Below are 24457 nucleotides of genomic sequence, written 5' to 3'. Positions count from 1 at the left end.
CGCGACCAGAAGCGAGCTCACGGCGGCGCGCGAGAAGCTAAAGCTACCCCGCGCCAGGCCATGGCCTATAGCAGCAAGCTAACGTTACCTAGTGATCACGACATGCTAGCACCGCAGCTAACAGCTGACTGGCTAACAGTAGGCCCAACCTAAGCAGGCCATGCAGCGATCCCAGCAGGCTAACGCAGCAACTAACAGCTGACTGGCTAGCCGTAAGCTAAGCAGCTATCACCTTAACATGTATACAATGACATAACACTCACCCAGACAGGCCGCCGTTCTGAACCTCTCCTCACTTTTTAAGAGAAAAGAGAAACAAGATGTCAACACTGCTTTACAACGGTGATTTTACCAACACCCGACGGAATCAGCACAATACCAAACTGGCCTGTGTAGCTGACTTGAACATGGATCTGCCGCTATCGCACATCCATGCACATATCCCCTCGTGAAGGAATACTCTCATTTGGATATGAAAGAAGGGGCTACACGGTGACAGAGAGAATCCACTCGTCCAGAACACACAGGGATCACCAGTGTTAATGGTCGCGGCCCACTAGTTAAAACTATAATGGTCTTCAGACCAAGGCCTTCTGTCGCCTAGGTGGCTGAACAAAGGACCCTAGCCTGGGGCCGGTTTCCATAAACATTGTCAAGTAGCCCCCATAGCACTAACAGACAAGTGAAGCCCGCCAGCAACAGTACTCACCCAACCTGAAACCCACCGCTTCTCACAACAGCGGCGTGTCCGACAGTTCAGCTGTGGCCTGACAGGTTTCACCCCAACAAACACAGCAAGGAACTGCAGTTGAGAAGCATGCAGCGGCGTACTCCCAATACGAAAACCGGTGGAGGATTTTTAGAATGATCATCATCTTCCAGACACTCCAGTACGAAGACAATATCGCCGTATTTTCTCGAAAATAGTGAGAGAGAAAATAAAGATATGATGTCAACGTATCTCCTTGTTCTTCCTTTCCTCAGACTATATATATATATATTTTTCTCCACGTCAAGTGGGCATATAGCAACACGTTGCTTGTGATGAAATTTGAGAAGGAGATGAGTGTGTGGCACCATCCCTGCTTATATAGGTAAGCGGATGGGGGTGTGGCCAGATGAATGCTGGCTTTTAAAGGTACATTTGTGAAATTATTCAGTGTATATATGCTGAAGCGAGATATATGCAACTGGTGCTGAGCGAAGCCATAACGGAACAGAACCTAACATCCGGTCCGTCCTCTGATATCTCCCTCCGGGGGGAAACAAGTAACCACACCCCCAGCTAGACAGAGCGACGGTCGGCTCTGGTGTGGGGGGCCAGGCGATTGTCGAGCGACAGACGATCGCATCGCCAGGCGACGTCGGTCGCTCGCCGTGTGGGAACCACTTTAGAGTAGACGACAGAGTACAGCAACTTGCAATGGGCCTGGTCTACAAGATACACTACATGCCTCCTATGCTTCCTGTCACCCTTCCTTTGCTTCCTATTACTGTCTAGCGTTAGCATGACGCTAATGCTAATAACTATAATTGGAGAGCGATCAGTGTGTTTGTCTGTGTTTGTACGGCATGCCGTCTGGTAGAGATTTGACCTCTACTGAGAGCACCTTTTTTAATTTTTTGTATGGTAATCATAAGCTATATAAAAAAAAAAACTATTTTCCCAGAGTCACACCATGTCTCTCTCAGCTCACTTTGACCTCAAGTAATAAATAAAACTGTGGGATAAGACCAAGACCACCAAGAAATGAATCAAGGTATAATGTTGTGACATTTTTTGTCTAATGTTAGTCATTGAAAATTAATACTGATAATTTCTACTTTTCTCAAGAAATGGTGTCAGTAACAGTAACACCTATCACAGACTCACGTATTACACATACAATTAAGTAGACTGCTAAAAGTCATGACACAAATGTATCATGACCTCAGATTCGGAACCTGGACTGCTGGGACACCCCCTGCAATGAGGGAGGGGGGGGGGTACTTTTGACTTAATTCCTTAAGGGTGGTGAGAAGGGAAAGGGCCCCTCCAAATCAATTCTCACTTAGTGCACTAAACCCTAATCTGTCCCAGGGGTGCTGTAAAAGAAAGGCCAGACCATTCTGTTACTCTGTTACTCTCTCTCTCTCTCTCTCTCTCTCTCTCTCTCTCTCTCTCTCTCTCTCTCTCTCTCTCTCTCTCTCTCTCTCTCTCTCTCTCTCTCTCTCTCTCTCTCTCTCTCTCTCTCTCTCTCTCTCTCTCTCTCTCTCTCTCTCTCTCTCTCTCTCTCTCCTCTCTCTCTCTCTCTCTCTCTCTCTCTCTCTCTCTCTCTCTCTCTCTCTCTCTCTCTCTGTATTATGACTAGCTTGACCCAAACCTCTAACCAATCAGAATTCAGGAAAGCTGCACCACTTATCTAACCATCAGTTGCAGCCTGACAGTCACCAGGACAACATCTAACCATCAGTTGCAGCCTGACAGTCACCAGGACAACATCTAACCATCAGTTGCAGCCTGACAGTCACCAGTAGGCCTGCCGCGATAAGCAATAAATCGATTAATTGCTGCGATAATTAAAATGAATGCAATGATTTTGACGGGCGCGATTAATTGCTATTTGCGCGTTTGTTTTAATGAGGCGGAACCAGTGCCGCTTGTCAGTCACTGTCCGTGTTGGGAGGCGGGTCGCTGACGTTACTAGAGTACAGCACGGGAGCCCCGTGGGGCAACGCCACAGCTTAACTACATTTCTCAATAGTGTGGCTCCTTTTAACCAAGTAGCATTATTTGTAGTGTAACGTTAGCTATTTTTAGACCCAAGTAGTTACTCGCTACTGCCCGGAGAAACTGGACTGCTAAATAAAGATGAAAGATAGAGCTTTGATTCTCATTCCATGCTAACAACATTAGCTAACAAACGAAATACAACGTATAGCATAGCTACAAGTACAACACAGAATAACGTTAATACAATTACATGCATCATTGTTTACAATGAACGGGTGGGGCTAGTCAAAGGACTGGACACGGGGACAAGTTAAACATGAATTAATTTATTATAACACTCCGGTAGTTTCGAGTCGTGCTGCAGTGCCTACGCACCACAGCTATTCTATTATATACTGCTTTGACGCTTCCTCCTCATCGTTGATTGCCTGTAGTAGCTGCATCTAACGTTAGTAGCTAACGTTAAAACTAACCTAAAGTTAGTTGTTCACCAACAATCTCAACATTTGTTATTAGCTCAAAAACAACCGGACGAGACATGTTGTCGGCTCATATGTTCTGCTTAGGATAATCGCAACAATACTTCCGGTCCGGTCGGTGGGCTTCAAAATAAAAGTCTAAAACCGGAAAAGACGGAGCGGTGGGCTTCAAAATAAAGGTTTTGGGAAATAAATTTCTCAAAAAAAATTCTCTAACCGGTCGCAATAATATCGCTTATCGCGATATTTTCGGGGGCAATTAATCGCCCAGCAAAATGTGTTATCGTGGCAGGCCTAGTCACCAGGACAACATCTAACCATCAGTTGCAGCCTGACAGTCACCAGGACAACATCTAACCATCAGTTGCAGCCTGACAGTCACCAGGACAACATCTAACCATCAGTTGCAGCCTGACAGTCACCAGGACAACATCTAACCATCAGTTGCAGTCTGACAGTCAGGACAACATCTAACCATCAGTTGCAGCCTGACAGTCACCAGGACAACATCTAACCATCAGTTGCAGCCCGACAGTCAGGACAACATCTAACCATAAGTTGCAGCCTGATAGTCAGGTCAACATCTAACCATCAGTTGCAGCCTGACAGTCACCAGGACAACATCTAACCATCAGTTGCAGCCCGGCAGTCACCAGGACAACATCTAACCATCAGTTGCAGCCTGACAGTCACCAGGACAACATCTAACCATCAGTTGCAGCCCGGCAGTCACCAGGACAACATCTAACCATCAGTTGCAGCCCGACAGTCACCAGGACAACATCTAACCATCAGTTGCAGTCTGACAGTCACCAGGACAACATCTAACCATAAGTTGCAGTCTGACAGTCAGGACAACATCTAACCATCAGTTGCAGCCTGACAGTCACCAGGACAACATCTCTCATTTGCAAGTGGACATTTCATGCCTTAGTCCTCCAGTTTGGATTGTTTTCTATTCCTTTATTGAATGTGTGTGTGTGCACAACCACACATTCATCTGCTCATTCCACTCAATAAATATTCCTGGATAGTATAGTTCTCATCTCCTGTTAAGTTCTTATCGGACACCCTGCAGCAGGCCAGTTCTCAGTCAACCAGTTTGAAGCAGTTTTTACATGTGCTGTAGTGACCTCTAAAGAGTTACATATGCACAGGGGGGCTGTGTGTATGTATAGGACTGATATGCGTAAAGGCAAAGTACAACTGCCTTGTGAAAGAACACCAGCTCATGTGTTTAAAAAATACCCCTCTTCCAAATGCAAAGACTAGACCTGCTTGTGTTATAAAAGATAAAAGCTATCAGAGATGGAATTAAAATAAATTATGTTTATTCCGTTTGAGTGTGCGTGTGTGTGTGTGTGTGCGCGCGCGCTCAATGCCTATAGCTTAAACTAAATCCAGCTGCTGGTGATTCACCAGCGCCCCCTGTAGGCAGATCAATGCAGCAGCAGCGGCAACATTTATTTGATGAAATCCGGAGTCGACATACAAATGTAATTATGTAAAAGATATGTTATGTTGGTTTTTACCCCTCACGAAACACGACTCACTCTGCCCCGGCTGAATGGTTTGTCTAACCTGGTGGAATAAAGAAATACATTAAGACAATCTGAGTCAGGCTATTCACGCGTAATCCAATTCTTGTAGCAAACAAATATCAATAAATTTGTTTTACAACTACTTTATGATGAGATTGAGGATCCATAACGCGGCTATTGCCATTTGCCAGGGGGAGCTAGATCTAGAAGAGTAAATCTAGTAACTCTAGGGCTAGAAGATTGCCAATGAGTGCGAGGTTTCTGTTGTGACGGTGACGCAGACGGACCGTCACCTTGGTGGGCGGACAGAGCGACAGTGTTTCTGGGGTTAAAACCAGGCGATATATTTTTTTTATAATAAGCTTCTGGGGCACATTAAATTAAGACGCCGTACACGGAGATGGCGGTTCCCACGGGTACAACCCTGCAGCTGGGCGCAGATGCACAGAACGACCGGTCGTTTTCGGCCGAAAACAACATCGACGACATCGACGAGAAAGAACTGGAAAACATCACAAAGAACCACATCGAAGACGCCACAACGTTGCCCCTGCACTCACCGTGGACGTTTTGGCTTGACAGGTAATAACCCGAATACCAGAAGCAACCCATTAATAATAACTATAATCTCGCATCTTGAATCGCGTCGTTTTTACCCCAAGGTATGATCATGTGGGCTACAATGTAATTCAAATATAGCCACAATAGAGAGCGAGAGAGAGAGAGAGAAAAACGTAGATATGTGCCATCTCTTTCCGGAGGCCTTCAAGTCGCCGTTTAGGGGGAGTTTATGAGGAGATTTGCTCTGCGTCTATGTTTCCTCCATCAAACCGCGGCTGACAAGTGTGAACAATTTCGGATGTTATTATAAAACAATGGATGACGTGATGGTATCAGATGAACACGTTTATCACATCTGTGGTGGCCGGTGGGTACATGTTCGTTTGCAGAGAGCATTCATTAACCCCGCTCGGTTTGCCTATTTTTGCAACTTAATTGTGACTTGTGACTTAGCCACGTAAATGTGTTCCGACAGTCACTAGGACAACATCTCTCATTTGCAAGTGGACATTTCATGCCCAGTTTGGATTGTTTTCTATTCCTTTATTGAATGTGTGTGTGTGCACAACCACACATTCATCTGCTCATTCCACTCAATACATATTCCTGGATAGTATAGTTCTCATCTCCTGTTAAGTTCTTATCGGACACCCTGCAGCAGGCCAGTTCTCAAGTGTTCAGACTAGTTCCACCAAAAGCTAAACTGGGTCAGTCGTGAAGACAGGGTAGGCCCACGTCATGGGGGGAACACGTTATGCCATCGCTATTACTGGAGACTGAAGGCCCTGGATGGCAGTCAGAAAAGTCACGTTTTGAATCCTGGTTAGATATGATTCTGTATTTATTTTACTGCGTACATGTGTAGGCATTGGCAATAATAAGCTACGCTCTAGATCAGTGGTTCGCAAAGTGGGGTCCAGGGACCCGACCCATAGGGGTCCTTGAGGGCGGTTCCAGCCAGGGGGCCCCCAGTAACATGGGGAATCGTTTTAATTGAATGTTTTATCCACCAGAGGTTAACAAAGTGAGAGCATGTATAAGAATGACTATTTTGACCATAGGTTCCTCTGTCATCTACCCACCTACAGTATATATTATTTACTAACAACAACTAGCTTCTCAAGTGAGGGTGCCTAGTAACGGCCCTAGGACAACATATTAACTCGGGTCGATGGGCTATTACCAGTTTGGGGATATTAAAAGTTTGAGTACCACTGCCAGAGTCTGGAACATTTGTACTTGTACCACACTACTTGTGCTAAAGCTGCCTGATTATCTAGCATTTGTGAACAACCACAATTTGTAAGCATGTATAGAATTAACTCCTACAGGCATGGGAAACACAGCATTCAGAGACATAGAAAGCAACCAATATTTTAATATGTGTGAACATGAGCTAGTCTCTCACCCAAAGCCAGAAACCAGAGAAGTAAGACTCAAACTTGTGATGTCATGTATAAAGTCTGGAGCTGCTCCGATCCATAGACAATGAATGGGAGACTGATTTAGTGGATTTATTTTAATGCCCAAATTAGCTTTATTCTAGTGTTCTCAGATTTGAAACACAAAATGTACACATACGTATAGGCTACTCAGAACATTCCCTTGGGTGCTCCATTGTTAATGGAGTAGATTCAGACTTTATACCTAAATTACATCACACAAATGTTAATTTTAGTACTCAAGTTTTCAGATTTTCGGAGTGGTTGGTGTTCATGAATATTTTAGACCATAGTCATAGACCATAACATAATAATTCTTAAATGGGATGTAGTTCTCCTTTAACAACACAACAACACTTCTGTGTGTAGTCTTGTGAAATATATTTGTATATATAATCGAATAAGTTATTTTACACACTGTTCTGATCCGTTTGTCATACAGATAGGGTTGCCACTGTGATGTGGATCTTCCCATGATTAATAAACTCATGGCCATACCAGTATTACCGGTGACACCGGACATTTTACAAAACAACGAGCAATATTTGTAGAGCACTTACTTTGATATTTAACATTATACGGCCGGGATACATTGATCCGCTGTGTCTGTCCATCTACGTCGTTTTTTAATACATTTTCAACTACTAATATCCATTTGTTGCAATGGATGAAGAGTTGACGTTGGGTTCTAATTTAAAAAGAAACCAACAGACCGTAATACCATCCATCAATTTGATATGCATTCATTGATGGATCAATGTAGCTGGCTGCAGCCTTATTTAGTGCATTGCAGAGTTTCTCTCCAGTTGAGCTTTCGCTGTTGTGGGTGGGGTTTAAATCCGAAAGATTGCCAAATCATCCACCTGTCATGTCGTTTCTAGAGCATTCTCTCTCCTTCACGTTAAATCTACTCTGAAAGCTACTCTGTACTACGACTCTGCTACACAGACTTAAAATAGCTCTGCCGTCCACGCAGACTGGTGCACACACATTCAGTTTATAAGGTGGTCTGACAAAGAGGAAGGAGAGCCGGTGTCCGAAAACAGATTGCGAGCCAGGCGACACAGAACGAGTCTGCCCAGCATATTGCTGGCCAATGTACAATCAATAGACAATAAACTGGATGACATCAGAGCAAGGATTCAATTCCAAAGAGACGTTAGAGACTGTAACGCTCTCTGCTTCATCGAGAGGTGGTTGACGTCGGACGTCCCAGACCACGCCATTCAACCGGCCGATCACTTCTTCATTCACCGCAAGGATAGAACAGCAGAATCCGGAAAACAGCGTGGAGGTGGAATAGCCTTCATGTTGAACAACAATTGGAGCGATCCAGGCAACGTGAAGGAGCTTTCGAACCACTGCTCCCCCAACCTGGAGTATATATCCATCAAGTGTCTGCCTTTCTTTCTCCCGAGAGAGTTAACGTTGATCATCACGGTCGGAGTGTATATTCCACCACTAGCAAACACAGGTGACGCGCTGACCAAACTCCATGATGAGGTAAATAGAATCCAAGCAGCTAATATTGATGCTGCTATTGTGGTTGTGGGTGATTTCAATAGCGCCAACCTGAGAAGAGTATTGCCAGACTTCTACCAGCATGTGACTTGTAACACCAGAGGCGGTAATATTTTAGACCATTGTTACTCGCAATTTAAGTGTGGTTACAAGGCTCATTCTGCCAGCGGATTTGGCAAATCTGATCATGCCGCCATCTTTCTTTCTCCGGAGTATAAACAAAGTCTCAAACGCGCGCCGGTAGTCTCGCGAGAGGTGCAGAAATGGTCTGTAGAATCAGAGGGCACACTCCAAGCTGCACTTGAATGTACAGACTGGGGGGTGTTCCGCGTTAACACAGATAACATTAATGACTACACGGAGACAGTGCTGGACTTGTTTGTACTTTGGTGGAAGAAACAATCCCCACTACCACAATTAGAGTTTACCCAAACCAAAAGCCCTGGGTAGACAAATCCGTCCGTGAGGCTCTGAAAGCGCGCACCTCAGCATACAACGCCGGGCTTGTGGCAGGCAACATGAATGACCACAAGGTGGCGAGATAAAACGTCAGGAGAGTAGTAATAGAAGCAAAAAGGCGATACAGGGATAAAATTTAACTCTTATATGAACAGGCTGACTCTAGAGCTATGTGGCAGGGCCTCAGAACGATGACGGATTACAAAGGCACCTCCCTCAAGCTGAACAGTGACATCTCCTTAGCAAATGATCTCAATACCTTCTATGCAAGGTTTGAGGCTGGGAATGACACCAGCCTACAAGCCACTGCAATGGAGGGGGGGGGGGGGCTGCTTATGGAGACTCAGTGTTCAGGGTAACAGAACACGAGGTGAGGAGGACCTTTAAGAAAGTGAATATCAGGAAGGCAGCAGGACCGGACGGTATCCCCAGCCGCGTCCTAAAAGTCTGTGCCGACCAACTGGCCCCGGTATTCACTGACATATTTAACCTGTCCTTGGAACAGGCTGTCATCCCCACCTGTCTGAAGAAGTCCACTATTATCCCTGTACCCAAAAAATCCAAGCCTGCTTGCCTCAACGACTACCGCCCTGTAGCTCTCACCTCTATAGCCATGAAGTGCTTTGAGAAGCTAGTAAAGGGCTACATCTGCTCCTCCCTCCCCATCAACCTGGACCCCCTGCAATTTGCATACCACCCCAACAGGTCCACGGAGGACGCCATAGCCCATGTGCTGCACACAGCAGCATCACACCTGGACAAGAGGCAGGGGAACTATGTGAGAATGCTGTTCATCGACTACAGCTCAGCATTCAATACCATAGTCTCCTCCAAACTCATAGCCAAGCTCAGGGACCTGGGCTTGAACTATGACCTCTGCCAGTGGGTCTTGGACTTCCTGACGGGCAGACCCCAGGTGGTGAGAGCAGGCAACTGCACCTCCTCATCCATCACTCTCAACATAGGGGCCCCCCAGGGCTGTGTTCTGAGTCCCCTTCTCTACTCCCTGTACACACATGACTATGTGGCACAGCGGAACAACAACACAATCATCAAATTTGCTGACGACACAGTAGTGGTGGGCCTGATCTCTGCAAACAACGAGAGGCCCTACCTGGAAGAGGTCAAGGTCCTAGCGGGATGGTGTCAAGAGAACAGCCTCTCCCTGAACGTCAGCAAAACAAAGGAGATGATTGTGGACTTTAGGAGGTCGGGGGTCAGGGACTACAGCCCCCTCAGCATCGACGGGGCACCGGTTGAGAGAGTGAACAGTTTTAAGTACCTCGGAGTAGTGTTGTCACGATACTGGAATTTCGACTTTGATACGATACCTTGAAAAGTATCGAAAGTATCGATGTTTTCAATACCAAAAAAAGAAGAAAAAAAATGGGCGGCTATGTGGCGTAGTGGGCAAGGCGAAATGCTGGAGACGCTGGGCTCGTCAGTTCGAGCCCAGCGCTCCACATTTGCTTTCAGTTTAGCTGGTCGTCCTTACTAATACACATTGGCCGTATTAGGGGGTGGGAAACTGATGGGTGGGGATCGGGCGTTGTGGACAGCGACTCCTACAGGTCGGTTGGTGCGCCTGCGCAGTAGAATCAGGAAGTGTCGGGGGCAGCGTGAGCCTCCCACGCGTTACTCCTCGCCACTGAGAGATCGAGCTGCGCAGGTGAAAAGATGCGACTGCTGTTACCTCAAGTACCGGAGGGGACTTGTGCTATGTATGACTTAGTCCACATTGCAGCCGGCTTGTGGGAGGCAAGAAACAGCGTCCGTGACAGGGGAGGGTTGAATTGGATGATATGAAATTGGGATGGGAGAAAATATAGAAAAATGGGAGAAAAAGTGGATAAAAAAAAATATATATATATATATATATATATTTTTTTAACAAATTTTGCTTTTGTTGCTGGTTGATTCTCCTCAGCTTCTCTCTGGTACTATAAGAGAAGATAAATATAACTTTTAAAACCATTTGTTTATCTTTAGATCAGACATTTAAAAATAACTAAATTATCTAATCTAAATCAAACCCCTCTTAAAAACAAAAACCTGTTTAACCTAGCCATCTATAAAACATCATGCTAAAACTGTGAAACAAACTCTCCTAAAGAAAGAAATACATAGCAAACATGACTCGGTTATGCAATAGTGCTGCTGCTTTTTATTTGGTTAAAACAACTACAACAATTTTCATGACGGCGAGAGAGAGAGATCCGGAGCTATGCTCGGACTCGGAGCATTTATTAACGTTACATTTTCAACAAGATTGCTGCTACTTAAACACTTATGGAAACGGGGTAACGTTATGTCGAGTTCATACGTGTAGTTAGTATGAACTCGACTTAACGTTACTCCGTTTCCATGAAGTAATTATAAAGGTGGCCAGCTAGCTAGCATAAGCTAACGTTAGGTAATAGCTGTATCGTTGGCACTGCTCTGTAACAACGCTTGCAAATGGGCATCGTGGCATCTTTAGCTTTTCCCGAAACGGGGTAACGTTATGTCTAGTTCATACGTGTACTAGTGTAGTTAGTATGAACTCGACTTAACGTTACTCCGTTTCCATGAAGTAATTATAAAGGTGGCCAGCTAGCTATCATAAGCTAACGTTAGGTAATAGCTCTATCGTTGGCACTGCTCTGTAACAACGCTTTAGCTTTTCCTTCGTCGTTTACTTCAAACCCGAAGTACTTCCAAACAGCACTTCTGCTGTTTTCTTTATCCACAAGCACAAGTTGCGGAGGCTCTGCACTGGCCATATTCGGAGCTAAAATCTTTTGTTTACAAACTGAAGACGGGTCTGCAGCGGAGGAGGAGGGGCCAGCGTGCTCTGCAGCAGCGTGTCTGTCTGTCAACAACTTGCGGTAGAACACTGCGAGCAAGCCAGCTGGTATCGATACTGCAGAAAGTATCGGTATTTCGGGAAATGAGTATCGAAACCGTTTTAAATATTCAGTATCGATATGTATCGATATTTCGATATTTTTGACAACACTACCTCGGAGTCCACATATCCGAGGACTTGACATGGACCACACACATTGACAGTGTTGTGAAGAAGGCACGGCAACGCCTCTACTTCCTCAGGCGCCTAAGGAAGTTCCAAGTCAGTCAGAAGATCCTTAAGAACTTCTACTCATGTACAATAGAGAGCATCCTGACTGGCAATATCACCTCCTGGTTTGGGAATAGCACCGCACAAGACCGTAGCAGACTACAGAGAGTGGCCCGTTCAGCCGAACGCACAATTGGAGGGGGTCTTCCCACTCTCCAGAACATTTACAACAAGTGGTACATGGGTAAGGCTAAGAGAATTATCAAAGACTCCAGCCACCCAAACAACTGCCTCTTTGAACTGCTGCGGTCAGGCAAGCGATACCGGAGTCTTAAGGCGAGCACAGAAAGACTCAGAAGAAGCTTCTATCCCCAGGCCATCAGGATGCTCAACGAACAATAACACTATGTAACATTAACAACCATCAAATGCACTCACAGCACACACATCCACACGCACACACTCACTTTAAACGAACAACTCACTGCAGCACCCACTTTACACACTTTAGAACACCTAAACACACTTTATATTTATTGGTAAAGAATTTGCACTACAACCCATACCTCATTACACCTAACTGTAAATTGTACCTAAATTGTACCTCATCCCATTTCTGCTTATATAGTATATTAGTATATTGTATAGTATATTGTATGGTAACTCAGTTACTTCTACTCTGCATTGAACATTGTACATATGTACATACTGAACACTTGTGTCTACGTACGTGACTTCTATTTTATACTGCTATACTTATTTTATTTTATACTTATCTATTTTTGTCTAGCACAGTCTCTGGAGCGCAACAGAGACTCATTTTGTATAAAAGTATTCTGTACTTCTGTATGACAACTAATAAAGAAACTTGAAACTTGAGTATTAATAACACCTTTTTACAAATATATATATATTTTTTTGATGACTGTGGGCACTGGTCCGCGAAAATGAACTAAGTGGGTTTTATTTCTATATAAGAAATAGTGGTGGGCAAGTAATGTACTCGGTGGAGCCTGAACACAGAGTGACACCGGTATAGTGATGTTGCGTCACAAACAATCCGATTCCTTTGAGCGGCTCTTTGGTATGAACGAAGGGAACCGAGTCATACTTGGTGGGAGATGTTATTTTTATAGTTTGCTGCTCATTTCCCTGCCTGCCATAAATCCATTCCCCTTTACATGTGTTTATTGTTAACTCATTGACTGCCATCTGCTTTTGCCATCTTTAAATGGCCAGCTTTATTGACAATTTTAGCGATGTTTGTAGACCCATCGTGTGTTCTGTATAGCTATGGAGACAATAGTATGGCTCATTTGACAGGCATTGTTCATAGTCCATTACTGACTAATTAGTTCATTTCTACACACTGTAGTTTGTTACACGCTACATGCTAAACATCGCCCCATTTCCAAAATAATCCAGTCTTTTTCCATAGATCACGAAATATGACGCATTATATGCAATAAGCCCAAATCGTTCTGGTTGATCGCCTGAAGCTCCAAATACTCCCAAATCAAAGGTATATACCATGTTCATATGTGTCTTCACAAAATCATCAAGGGAGGGGGGCGGGGTCGTTTTAACTCAAAACTGTGATCGTTACCAAAAGCAAGTTTTATGTCCGGTAAACGGCGACGCTGTGATCGGTACAGAAGCATGTTTTACGTAAAAAAAATACCAGCAGGTTACCTAAGATGGATCTTACCTCAGTCAGAAAGTACTAAACTATTCGTAGATCCGTAATAAAAGATTAAGATTAAAAAAAAGATTAAGTGATATCCTCAGTTCCCAGTTCAAAAGGTAGGCGATACTGCCACCTGGTGAGATTCGATCGGCATTGCAATTCCAACATAGGCATATGAATCAGAGACACCTAGATGGCTCCGGCTGACAGTATAGAATGGGGATCAAAGGACGACAAAATCTCGGGTTTTGGCGTTCAACGCATGGCGAGATAACCCGACTTTTCTCGGGTTTGGCGGGTTAATGTCAAAAGTTAATGTCAAAAGTTGATGAATCTGTAATATAACATGTCACATGGGTTTAGGCAGAGCAGTACAGACGGGCTGGTGGATGCTTAATATCACACTTGTGTTGGATACCATACATACATTTGAACAATTTGATGCTTCCAGGGGTTTTAAGTATCTAAGTTTGAGTCTCAACCAAATCTGATCCTATCATTATCCTAGTGATTATTCCGCGGATAAACCAACTATTTAGATTTAAGACTGATAAATAGGGATGTTCGATATTGGCTTTTTTACCGATACCGATATACCGATGTTGTCCAGCTCTTAATTTCCGATACCGATATATGCAGGGCCCCCCCCCCCCCCCCCAAAAAACGGAATAATTTCAGGTAATTAACATTACATTATCTTGTCTTGGAATTAACACAACATTATGCATACTTTTGACAATAAATAAAATCAGAATTTGTTCTTACTTGCTTGCCTGGGTAAATAAAGATTAAATAAATGTAAACAAAAAAAGATATATATTTTTTTAAAACCGATACAGATCATTTCCGATATCACATTTTAATGCCAATATCGTCCGATAATATCAGTAGGCCGATAATATCGGACATCCCTACTGATAAACCAAGTAACCCTCGCCCCCTAAAAAACACTAACGAAGGAATGGAAAAGGAGTCCATGATCCGGCTGGTATCACGGACTACCATGGCAAGCCTTAGTACAGTCATGAGAATTATAAATCACTTTTCCTTAGGGCCTCTAGGCTGTTCACCTGATTCTCACAATCTACTGTGTGGAATGTAGGGACCAATGTCTTCAAATATGTAATGAAGACAACTGTTTGTCCAAACCGTATGACCGCCAAATCCAATAGACGGACGACTCCTTCCGCTTGAATTCCATTTGAATTGTGCCATGAAATACACATAATTATGTTATAGCACCAAAAAAGCCAACATTAATTAGCTAACTTGTGAGTCAATCAACTTTCTTGACTTGCAAAGTTATCTTTTTAAATCGACAAACGTCATGCATATTTTATGGCATAACTCAAATGGGATAAAAAAAATTATTTGTCTCTACCGTACATATATTCTCCGAAATATGGTTCCACGTGGTTAGTGGAAGGGCAGGGACTTCCCCTCTATTGAATTTAGTTAAAAACTCATGGTAAACGGAAAGTTATTTTCACCAAACTTGACAAATACGTTTGTCCTTATAATAGCAAGGAGGCCTGTGAAGTTTTGAGTAATTGGCAAATGTAACTACTCCTCAACGGTTTGTCAGATCATGATGACATTTTAAATGTGTTGTTACTTTGTGATGTCATGTGTGGCATCTACGGACCACCACCATTTGGACAAGTTGTATGAAGCCTATTGTTTGGCCAAACCACTTGACCAGATTAGGGCTGTGGTCTGAAGGTGTCATTGAGGATTCTGGCTATATCGGGGATATACCCTGCCGACTATTTGTTGGCTATCGATGGCGCATGTCTTGTCTACTCTAGTTTTTCTTATTGTTAACATGGCTTGTGAAAAGACCAAAATCTACAATGAGTTTCTTCCACTTACAAGTATGGTTCATCTAGCTAACATCAGATCATAGCTCTATGACTTATGAGCTATGATTTCGCTCTCTCGCTCTCTCTCTCTGGCACCTTGCATGGTTGCCTGAGCCTCTGCCATCGTATACGTTCAAAAGCGCTTTGGAAAAAAAAAAATGCAGACCATTTATATGGGCTAATTTAGAGCTCTATAGTATGAATAAAGTTTTACGCCTAAAGAATTGAAAATCTAATTTAATCGTGACCTCAAAATCAAAATGTGTATAGAATATTAAGAATTTGTGTATTGAGGGCGGCTAGATGGCGCAGTGGGCAAGATGCTCGCCACCAATGCAGGATATGCTGGGTTCGAGGCCAGCTCTCGGCGTTGCTTGCTACCAGCTTGGCTGGTCGTTCATACTAATACAATTGGCAGTATTAGGTGGTGGGAAGCTGGTGGGTGGGGATCGGATGTTGTGGACAGCGACTCCTACAGGTCGGTTGGTGCGCCTGCACAGTAGAATCAGGAAGCGACGAGGGCGGCGTGTCCCTCCCATGCAGACCCTCGCCGCTGAGAGATTGCGCTGTGCAGGTGAAAAGATGCGATGGCTCCCTCCTCGAGTACCAGAGGGGACAAGTGATGCAAGGCTTCGTCCACATTGCAGCCGGCTTGTGGGAGGCATGGCCTAACAGCGTTCGAGACAGGGGAGGGTAGAATTGGACAATACGAAATTGGGGACGGGAGAAAAAATAGAAAAATGGGGAGAAAAAGTAGATAAAAAAAAAGAATTTGTGTATTGTTACACTCATATCTGTTGGGATTTGAAACAGTATATTTACATTTTTCCTTTAGATCATTGCCAGGGACAACAGCTGCTGAGTGTGAATCAAATCTGAAGAAAATCTACACAGTCCAGACAGTTCAGGTAAGATCTGGTATCAACACACAGTAATTCAATGGAGAGCTTTGTTCATGATTATGATGGTGTGGGTGTGTAATGTATAATGTAACCTTGTAGCAGATACAAAATAATTGTCTTTGTTTGTTTTATACATTTGTTTACTTAACAAATCCTACAAGAAATTGCGTTTCCTATTGATGAATTCTAACGTTCTAAATCTAACAATTGAGTCTCTACTGACTTTTATCAGGGTTTCTCCATAAAGCCCTGTAAAGGAACAACTCAATCACGTCATTTCAGCAGAGGATTGTATGTTGTACAAACAGGACAACCCATCTATAACTTTGTTGCTCATGTTATATGTAATTGGAATCTTGGTACCTATTCAACTCGATCTAGCAACTGGCTTGTTCTTAGGGTCCCTCGAGCTCATGCTCTGAACTTGGGAGGATCAACCTTTCAACCTTTTCTATTGATGCACCCGACATGTGGAATGACCTCCAACTCACTCTAAAGTTGGGAGAATCTTCCAACATTTACAGAAATTTAAGAGAATGATTTCCGATCACTGTTTTTAATAGATTTAGTTGTTTTATTTTGATTTCTATTGTGTTATCTTGACTCTGTGAACCTTCAGCTTCCTAATGGGTTGAAATAAAGGTTTGAATGAATGAATTTGTCCCTTTGTGTTTCCTCCCTGTGAACAGACATTCTGGAGCGTATACAACAACATCCCTCCTGCACCCGCCCTGCCACTGCGATGCAGCTACCACCTAATGCGTGGAGAGAGGAGGCCCCTGTGGTACGTCTCTCACACCAATTAACGTTTGAGAATGTTTTCCTCGTTAGCGGTGGTTCCGATGGAGGGCAGGTTATTTACTGTAGCCCCCCTTTTGTTGATGCAAGTGGTAAACGTTTTGGAAAATGTGATCATACCATGAAGCATTTCTTTTGCATTTGTCCATCAACAGGGAAGAGGAGAGCAATGCAAAAGGAGGAGTATGGAAGATGAAGATACCAAAGGAAAACACTGTAGGTTCACAATTACCTCAGACGAAGAACCATATAAGTCTGTTTTTAAGTTTTCATAGGAGCAATGTTTTCACTGTATTATTACTGTATTATCTAAAGATGGTCAGTCGAGGTTGAGTAGTTTGAAGTGATTTAGATTAACTTCACAACTGCAAATACTTGGGCTGTCAAAAAGTTTAAAACGAACGAATATGGTTCTTCAGTTCAAGGGTTCAATCAATTGACCTATCTCAAACCTGCCTCTTTCTTGATCTTCCAATCGGAACTGTTGCTTCCCTCGGACAAACAAAGTTCCAGCAAAATGTTGCACAGTGCAGCTGAATCGGGTGCTTCTCAGCACTGCACTACTGCACAATCCTTTTGAATTGTGTAACTGCAGTTTTTTTTTTTTTTTTACATTTATAACATAAATGGGTAGGCTACATGACTATGTACATAACCGCCTTATAGTCTGTTAACACTTTAGTTGCCAAAGGACGAGTTTAGGCGTCCTTCCCCGCCATGCTCAAGTTGCCGAAGACGCCGTAACTCGTCTTTGATATCAATATTTCAAAAATCTGTGATCGGAATCATATTTCCTTTCCGGGGCCCTGAGACACAAGTGTGATCTCCTCTCAATCCTCTAGCGGTTCAAGACCGCCATCTGGTGTCCGATCGGCAGATCGAAAAAACGGATGTTACCTTTAACCCGGCAGGACTCACTCCATAATTGGTCCGGGCACTCGCTAATGTTAGAGAGACTCAGTCTTCACACAGTGAACATCGATCGCTGCAAATAACTCGAAAAAACAACATGATTTGGACGTATATATTATTATACAACCTGGAAATGGACCGGGTATTTCAACATCCCATAATGGAAAACTGTCTACCCCACGCTGATCGCCCAACGGCCCGCGGAGACTGGGGTGAGTTTTAGCATGTAATATTACCGTGTTCGACACTAACTGCTATGATGAACATTTGACCCACATTAGATGAATGGTAAAACGTTGCCCACGGAATTATAAACGATCCCCCGCCCATCCGGTCAATATCAGATGATACGTAGAAACTTCTAGAAGTACGTCCAATTGAAATTTTTGATCTCGCACAGATTCCTACCAAACTGTATTTCATCATCAATATAATGTATTTGGGGCTATAAATCACGTTCTGGAGAAAGCTGCAGAAAGAGATGAAAACATACTTATACTTTAGATCATATTTTGGTATGAATATGTGAATGAAAAAGTTTAACGTTGCTACACCATGAACAATACATTTGAATGGGCCCTAATAATGGCAATCTAGCAATAGAATTTAAAAAGTTATAGCCCTGCAAAGAAGGGGAACTTCTCCATGTTAAATAGAGCTGGCAACGGATGGTATATCATGAATTTAACCTTAGGCAATCAAAGTGTTAATGGACTGCAACCATTTTTATTAAGACATTGAGAGGCTATATCGGCAATCTTCAATACAATTACAACCTCTGTTCTAGTGTATGGATGTTTTTTTATTGAAGAAATCATTTGAACGTGGTTAGATTCTGAGGAAAAAGTAGATGGGGATGTACACATTTTACATGGAAAATAATGAATTCTATTACATAATGAAATATGCTTTAATTTAAGAAAGTATTGAGGGCCGTAGGTGAAAAAAAGTATCGTAATATAATATTTTGGCCCTTGAACAAAGTAAGTATTGTTAGAACTGGTATTGACTTGAGCAGAACAGGTATTGGTAGTAAGACATCTCCATACTGGGAGCTCCCGTAGCTCACCGCATATCTCGGCGCTATTTCTGCGTCGGGGAAAACCGTGCTCGTCACGGATCTGGGGGACACGAGTTCGATTCCCTCAGAATTTCTCAGAATGTCTTCCCCTGCTCTACATCCTATTTTCAACCTGTTTCTGTCGATCATGCTTGACCAGAAAAGCGATAAACGCTAAAAAAGAAAGTAAAAAAAAAAAAAAAACATCTCCATACCATACCCAGCGTGACGCTTCAATAGAGCAACGTCGGTCATATGGTGGTACTCTGGTGTTGGATGTTTACTTCGTTCTCTGAAGGTGGAGCCGGTCCAACAAGATGCCATTCATTAACAATAATTCTCAACCCTCGGTCAAAAGATGCCAAGCGCTTACGGCTCCTTTCCTCCCCTAGATGGAGAAACATGTGACGTTTCATCATCTATATTAATGAGAAGGAAAGGAATTTTTACTATCCGCTTGTGACATCATGATGACAACTACTACAATACTCATAATTCATGGCTAATGCTCTGCTTGTAGTCTATTAACAGATTTAAGGCGGTTATGTACACAGTCATGTACCTTTTTTATTTATGTTTTTGTATATATTTTCTTTTAAAACCTTAAAAAAAACACTGGCGTTACAAAGGATTGTGCTGTAGAGCATTCAGCTGGAATATGCGCAGAGAACCCGGTTTAATGTAGTTACACAATATTTGATCATTTGTACCACCTCTTGAGAAGTCTGTACTGATGAAACGTGTTGAACCATACAGAAACCCACATTGATCAAATCATTGTATGCTGCTGCTTCTGATGAATGGCCTCTGCGTACCGTACCGTGGGACTGACACACTCTGGAGATTCATGTGTAGATAAAAAACACCATGTAAACTTACTGATTTGCTTCTGTATGTTTGTTTTCCTGTATCAGGCAGCTGTTTGGAAAGAATTGTTACTTGCAACTATCGGAGAGCAGTTTGCAGACTACTGTGCTTCAGGTAAGTGGGCACCAAGTCCGTACTTGATCCTGACACCATCGCTGTAGGGGGTTTTAGGTGCAGAGTCGTTGTGGTGTTGGGAGTTTGGGACAGGAAGGCACTTTCATATCTAGACACTAGAGGGCGGAGTTGGGCTATAAGCAAATGCATCAGTTTCTTTTTTACCAGTGGTTCCCAAGCTAGGGTCCAGGGACCCCCCTGGTGGTTCCCAGCCAAATGGGGAATCGTTTAATTTCACTAATATTTTATTCACTAGAATTGATCATAGGTTTCACTCCCACACCTGCATTAGACATCATCGGGAATTCTGGACTATATCATATCTAATAAGCATCCATGGCTTATTTGCAATGGTCTCTAACTACACACCCTCAAGACCCCTACGCTCTGCATCTTCTGGCCGCCTTAGACCTACTCCTATCCAAGCTCCGGGAGGGTAATCAAAGAGAAGCCGCCTATTCTCAGTCCTTGCCCCACAATGGTGGAATGAACTACCCACCCCAGTTAGGACAGCCGAATCCCGTCCAATCTTTCGCCGTCGACTAAAGACGCACTTCTTCAACCATTATCTGAAAAAAATTAAATAAAAAAATTATAATAATCTAACCCTAACTAACCTTACTGTCATGCACTTGTCCTAATAAACTAACCTACACTTTAACACGCAACACTTTGATGAATATTGTTACTCAGCTGATAGAGTTGTACGACCTGTCGTACAGAACTTGTAAATCACTTTGGATAAAAGCGTCAGCTAAATGACTAAATGTAAATAACATATTAATTGGAAGATCCTTGACATGAAAACGGTTAATCAGTTAATATAGTTATATGGTGCTGCTATGATCCACTCTTGCCATTGTATTGAATAATTGAATTAATGGCAATGTTGCTGATGAAGGACGGATAACTTATATGTAAAACTAAACTTGAATGTTAGAAGTTATTGTTCAGTGATATTTCTAGAATGTCATCTAGCTAATCCTGCAATTACCACCCCGTTTTTAAAATGTAGCCATCATATACACAGTATGGTGCCTGTTTATTGCTCTCATCAGTGTCTCTCTGTTTGCAGATGATGAGGTTGTCGGTGTCAGTGTTAGTGTTCGTGAACGGGAAGATGTAGTTCAAATCTGGAATGGAAACGCGCCTCTTGCTAATGAAGCTAATATCCTGGGAAAGATCTACGAGCTTCTTCCGCACATAACTTTTAAAGCAGTTTTTTATAAATGTAAGTATCATACGCTGTCTTTTTCTGATCAACATACTGTACGTATTTGGATTCATCAAAAGAAAAAATATATATTTCTAGGTTTTAAATATAGCATTGCCTCAGAGTGTTCTATTAGGGGCGTGATTCGGACGAAGCATTGCAAGGTTAAGCTTATCTTACCGTGAAATGAGCTAATATATTTTTTATATATTCCAATTATTTTGTTTCCACTGCCTGCAAGCATGCATTAGGAGAATTGAAGCGTGTTTGTGGCAGTGCACAACCCAAGTCTATGTGGTTGTTCATGCAAAGATGTTTTGAAGCCTTTTGCAGCTTGAAATAAACATAGATCATAACTAATTTGCACCATTTTGCGAGAATACATGGGAGCATGAGGTGTTATCCAGTTACAAGACACCTAAACTAATCATAAACATAAGTAATAATGGATTTCACTTGCTGCATGGTGCAAAACATACACACACTATAACGTACAGTACAGATGACAAAGACAATTATTTTCACCCTGCTATTAAGCACTTTCACAAATTCAGTGGAACCACTGCGTAATTTTTTTAACTGTTTGTTTTTAAACTATTGGTTGCACTGAGTGCATCTCAGTTTAATGTGTAGGACATATGGCTGTACTTGGCTTCCAAGTGGTTTCCAAGTGCAAGGGTGATGGGTGTCATTCATGCTACAAGGACTTTCTCTTCCTCTCCTTGGGTGAAACCTCGACTCAGTTTTAGCCGTGAGTCCTGTACTTGCCAGCATGAAAGGCAGCAGCGCTACAGATCGAACCAAATCAAAAACATATTACATTACACAAGTGTGAAGTGTGCATCTCTCATTGCATAGCATTGTTTCCACTATTTGGTGTTTTAAGTGAAGTTCTTACTCATCTCATGAATACATTATCAATGTTAGTGTGTATATGCACGGCAGATCAAGACTGACTATGACTTGAATTTTTCAGCACACAAGGAACATCATGCCTTCGAAGGAGGACGCTCAAGAAGACATTAGATCATGGTGCACTTTTTAAAATCTGAACTATGTACTGGTCTGGACATACTGCGATGTCCACAACTTTAATCAAGAATATAATTTTTTTCCTTTAATAAGGAAAATATTATTGATATATTTTTATAGATTTGAATGACGTATGTCTTTTCTTTTTTTCCATTTTGATGTTGAAATTGTTTCCTGGAGCTCTGAAGTCTTTCAGAGACTACCCCAGACTGGGCCTAACTGAACCAAGTCGGAGGAATTTGAATTTGAATCCTATAATTGACATGCTCCTATATGTACACTACCAGGCACTTCTAAGTTCTATCTGACCACGTAATTAATGGATGTCTACTGTATACTGGAGGGGGAAACGGCAAATAGTTTACATTTTAATGGCAAAATGTAAAGGTTGTGTTTGCTCGCTCCATCTTTCCTGATGGAAACCTGAAGAATCCTAATGCGTTTCTCTTCTTTTAAAAGTTCTGTCTGCAGCCCCGAACACAAAGCTCTCTAGTCATGTTGTACCAGTATAGTATAGACGTATGCCAGTCGTCAGTTGAAATGCCTGATTGTTTACATGCATGTCTCTTTATGAATTTCATCTACAATGTTAGTTTTGACACCCTCCTATACTGAACTGCACTGTCATGGTCCTGCTCTCGGCAAAGTCCACGGACCTCGCAATTTCTATAGAGGTAGCCTACACATTCTCAGTAAATCTTTAACTTTTCATGTGTTTCCTATTTCTTAGAAGTTTTCTTTTTGTTAGGAATCAATCCATCCATTCAGTGCCAAAGCACTTTCTTTTATATAGTTGAAGCCATCAGTCAACTAAAAGGGCCTGTTTTTTTATAAATTACTTTTTTACATCATGATACCTGCAGTTATACTGTCAATCATTTTGAGTGAATGCTCTAAATCACTTAAAACAAGCTGTCTTTATGAATGTATAAGCTACATCACTCGAATTTGCAGTGTTTTATATTATGAGATTTGAAACCATGATCTGAAAACATGCATGGTTCATTGTCTGAAGGCTGGCAGATAGTTATGTTACGTCATAGCTTATGCTCTGCGCCTACTGGAATATATCCCATATCAGTCCATATACTGAATAAATGTCTCCACATGCACCTATACACACCCGTCCGCCTGGCCACACCCCCATCCGCTCCTCTACATAAGCAGGGGTGTGGCCATACTAACGGCTCCTTCCCTATTTTCACCACGGCGAGTGTCTGTATACACCACTTGAGTTTTAGTGTAAAATAGTTGTTGGAGAGGAGCTGCGTGGACATTGTTTCTTGTTTTTTTCTCTCTCACGATTTATGAGAAAAAGCTAAGTTATAATGTCTACATCTAAGCCGGGGGGTTCGAGCGCTCACGTCACCCTTCACCAGCAGTTTTCTATTGCCGCATCCGCCGTGCATCGTGGGGCTGCTCTGACTCCACGGTCGTGGCAGTCAGGCATGCCCGAGCGGCGTCCGGTGGGGAGTCTGCCTCTCCGAGGGGCTGTTGAATCAAGGCCGTCTCCCGTGAGATGGCCTAGTTCCAGCTCTGGTTCCCCCGCTCCTCTGGTGGCTGAGGATTTGAGACGCAAGCTCTTCGCCTCTGCTTGCTCCCGTCGTAAGATGGTGAGCTGCAGGGGCGAACAGCCTGGCTTTGGGGAACTGCTGGAGCCAGACGAGGGTGCTCCTGCTCTGTCTCAGTCTCCGATGGAAACTGAGGATTTTATGGAGGGAGCGGGAGCGCTCTTGTTTGATGCCCCGTTGGAGACGTATCACTCTCCCCCTCAGGGTGTGGTGCGTCTCCTTGGGGTCCCTTGTTCTCCGATGTTGGGTTAGAACCTCCGACTCTGAGACGAGATGCCCAGCTATCAGCCATGTCGGATGGTGGCACCACACATGGCAGCCTCCCGTACGTGAGGGACGAGGGCGACGTGGAGGGAGGTGCGCAAGGGGAGTTGTGTGCCTTGTTCCCCGAGCTCATGGTGGCAGCCGCTAATGGCGTGGCGTTGCCGCAGCCTCTGCCTGCACCTGTCCCTGATGACTTGATAGGTCATCTCTGGCAACGTCGTCCTGTGAGGGAGACGGGCGTTGTCTGCCCATTCTTCCCTTCGATGGAGGCCTACGTGCGTCAGGGACAGGTAATCTCCTGCATCACTGGCCTTACCCCCGCATACGTGCCAGTCACGCGGGTGGCGGGTTTGGTCCAGGGATTAAAGGATGGGGTGCCTCGGCTTGATAGCCCGATGGCA

The 24457-nt window shown here is 43.3% G+C and overlaps 1 protein-coding gene across 1 annotated transcript; it reads left to right on the top strand.

The window, feature by feature from the left end:
• The first annotated feature begins 5057 nt into the window (after positions 1–5057).
• Positions 5058–23317, top strand: LOC311230989 (eukaryotic translation initiation factor 4E type 3-like). The gene is made up of 7 exons (XM_084317453.1): positions 5058–5315; positions 16159–16231; positions 16915–17009; positions 17179–17239; positions 19910–19976; positions 21052–21207; positions 22166–23317. Exons 1-7 carry the CDS (start codon positions 5134–5136, stop codon positions 22213–22215), a joined length of 684 nt encoding a protein of 227 aa, XP_084173579.1. The 5' UTR covers positions 5058–5133; the 3' UTR covers positions 22216–23317.
• The last annotated feature ends 1140 nt before the right edge of the window (positions 23318–24457 follow it).

Source organism: Notolepis coatsorum, assembly GCF_963971535.1.
Source record: "Notolepis coatsorum genome assembly, chromosome: 6".
Lineage (NCBI taxonomy): Eukaryota > Metazoa > Chordata > Actinopteri > Aulopiformes > Paralepididae > Notolepis > Notolepis coatsorum.
Note: the sequence above shows the minus strand (reverse complement) of the source record. Positions and strands in the feature narration are given on the sequence as shown.

Excerpts from the sequence above, each read along its gene's own strand:
- LOC311230989 (XM_084317453.1), top strand. The coding sequence starts at position 5,134 with ATGGCGGTTCCCACGGGTACAACCCTGCAGCTGGGCGCAGATGCACAG. Across the intron at positions 5,316-16,158 it reads TGGACGTTTTGGCTTGACAG|ATCATTGCCAGGGACAACAG; the intron begins GTAATAACCCGA and ends TTTTTCCTTTAG. Across the intron at positions 21,208-22,165 it reads TAAAGCAGTTTTTTATAAAT|CACACAAGGAACATCATGCC; the intron begins GTAAGTATCATA and ends TGAATTTTTCAG.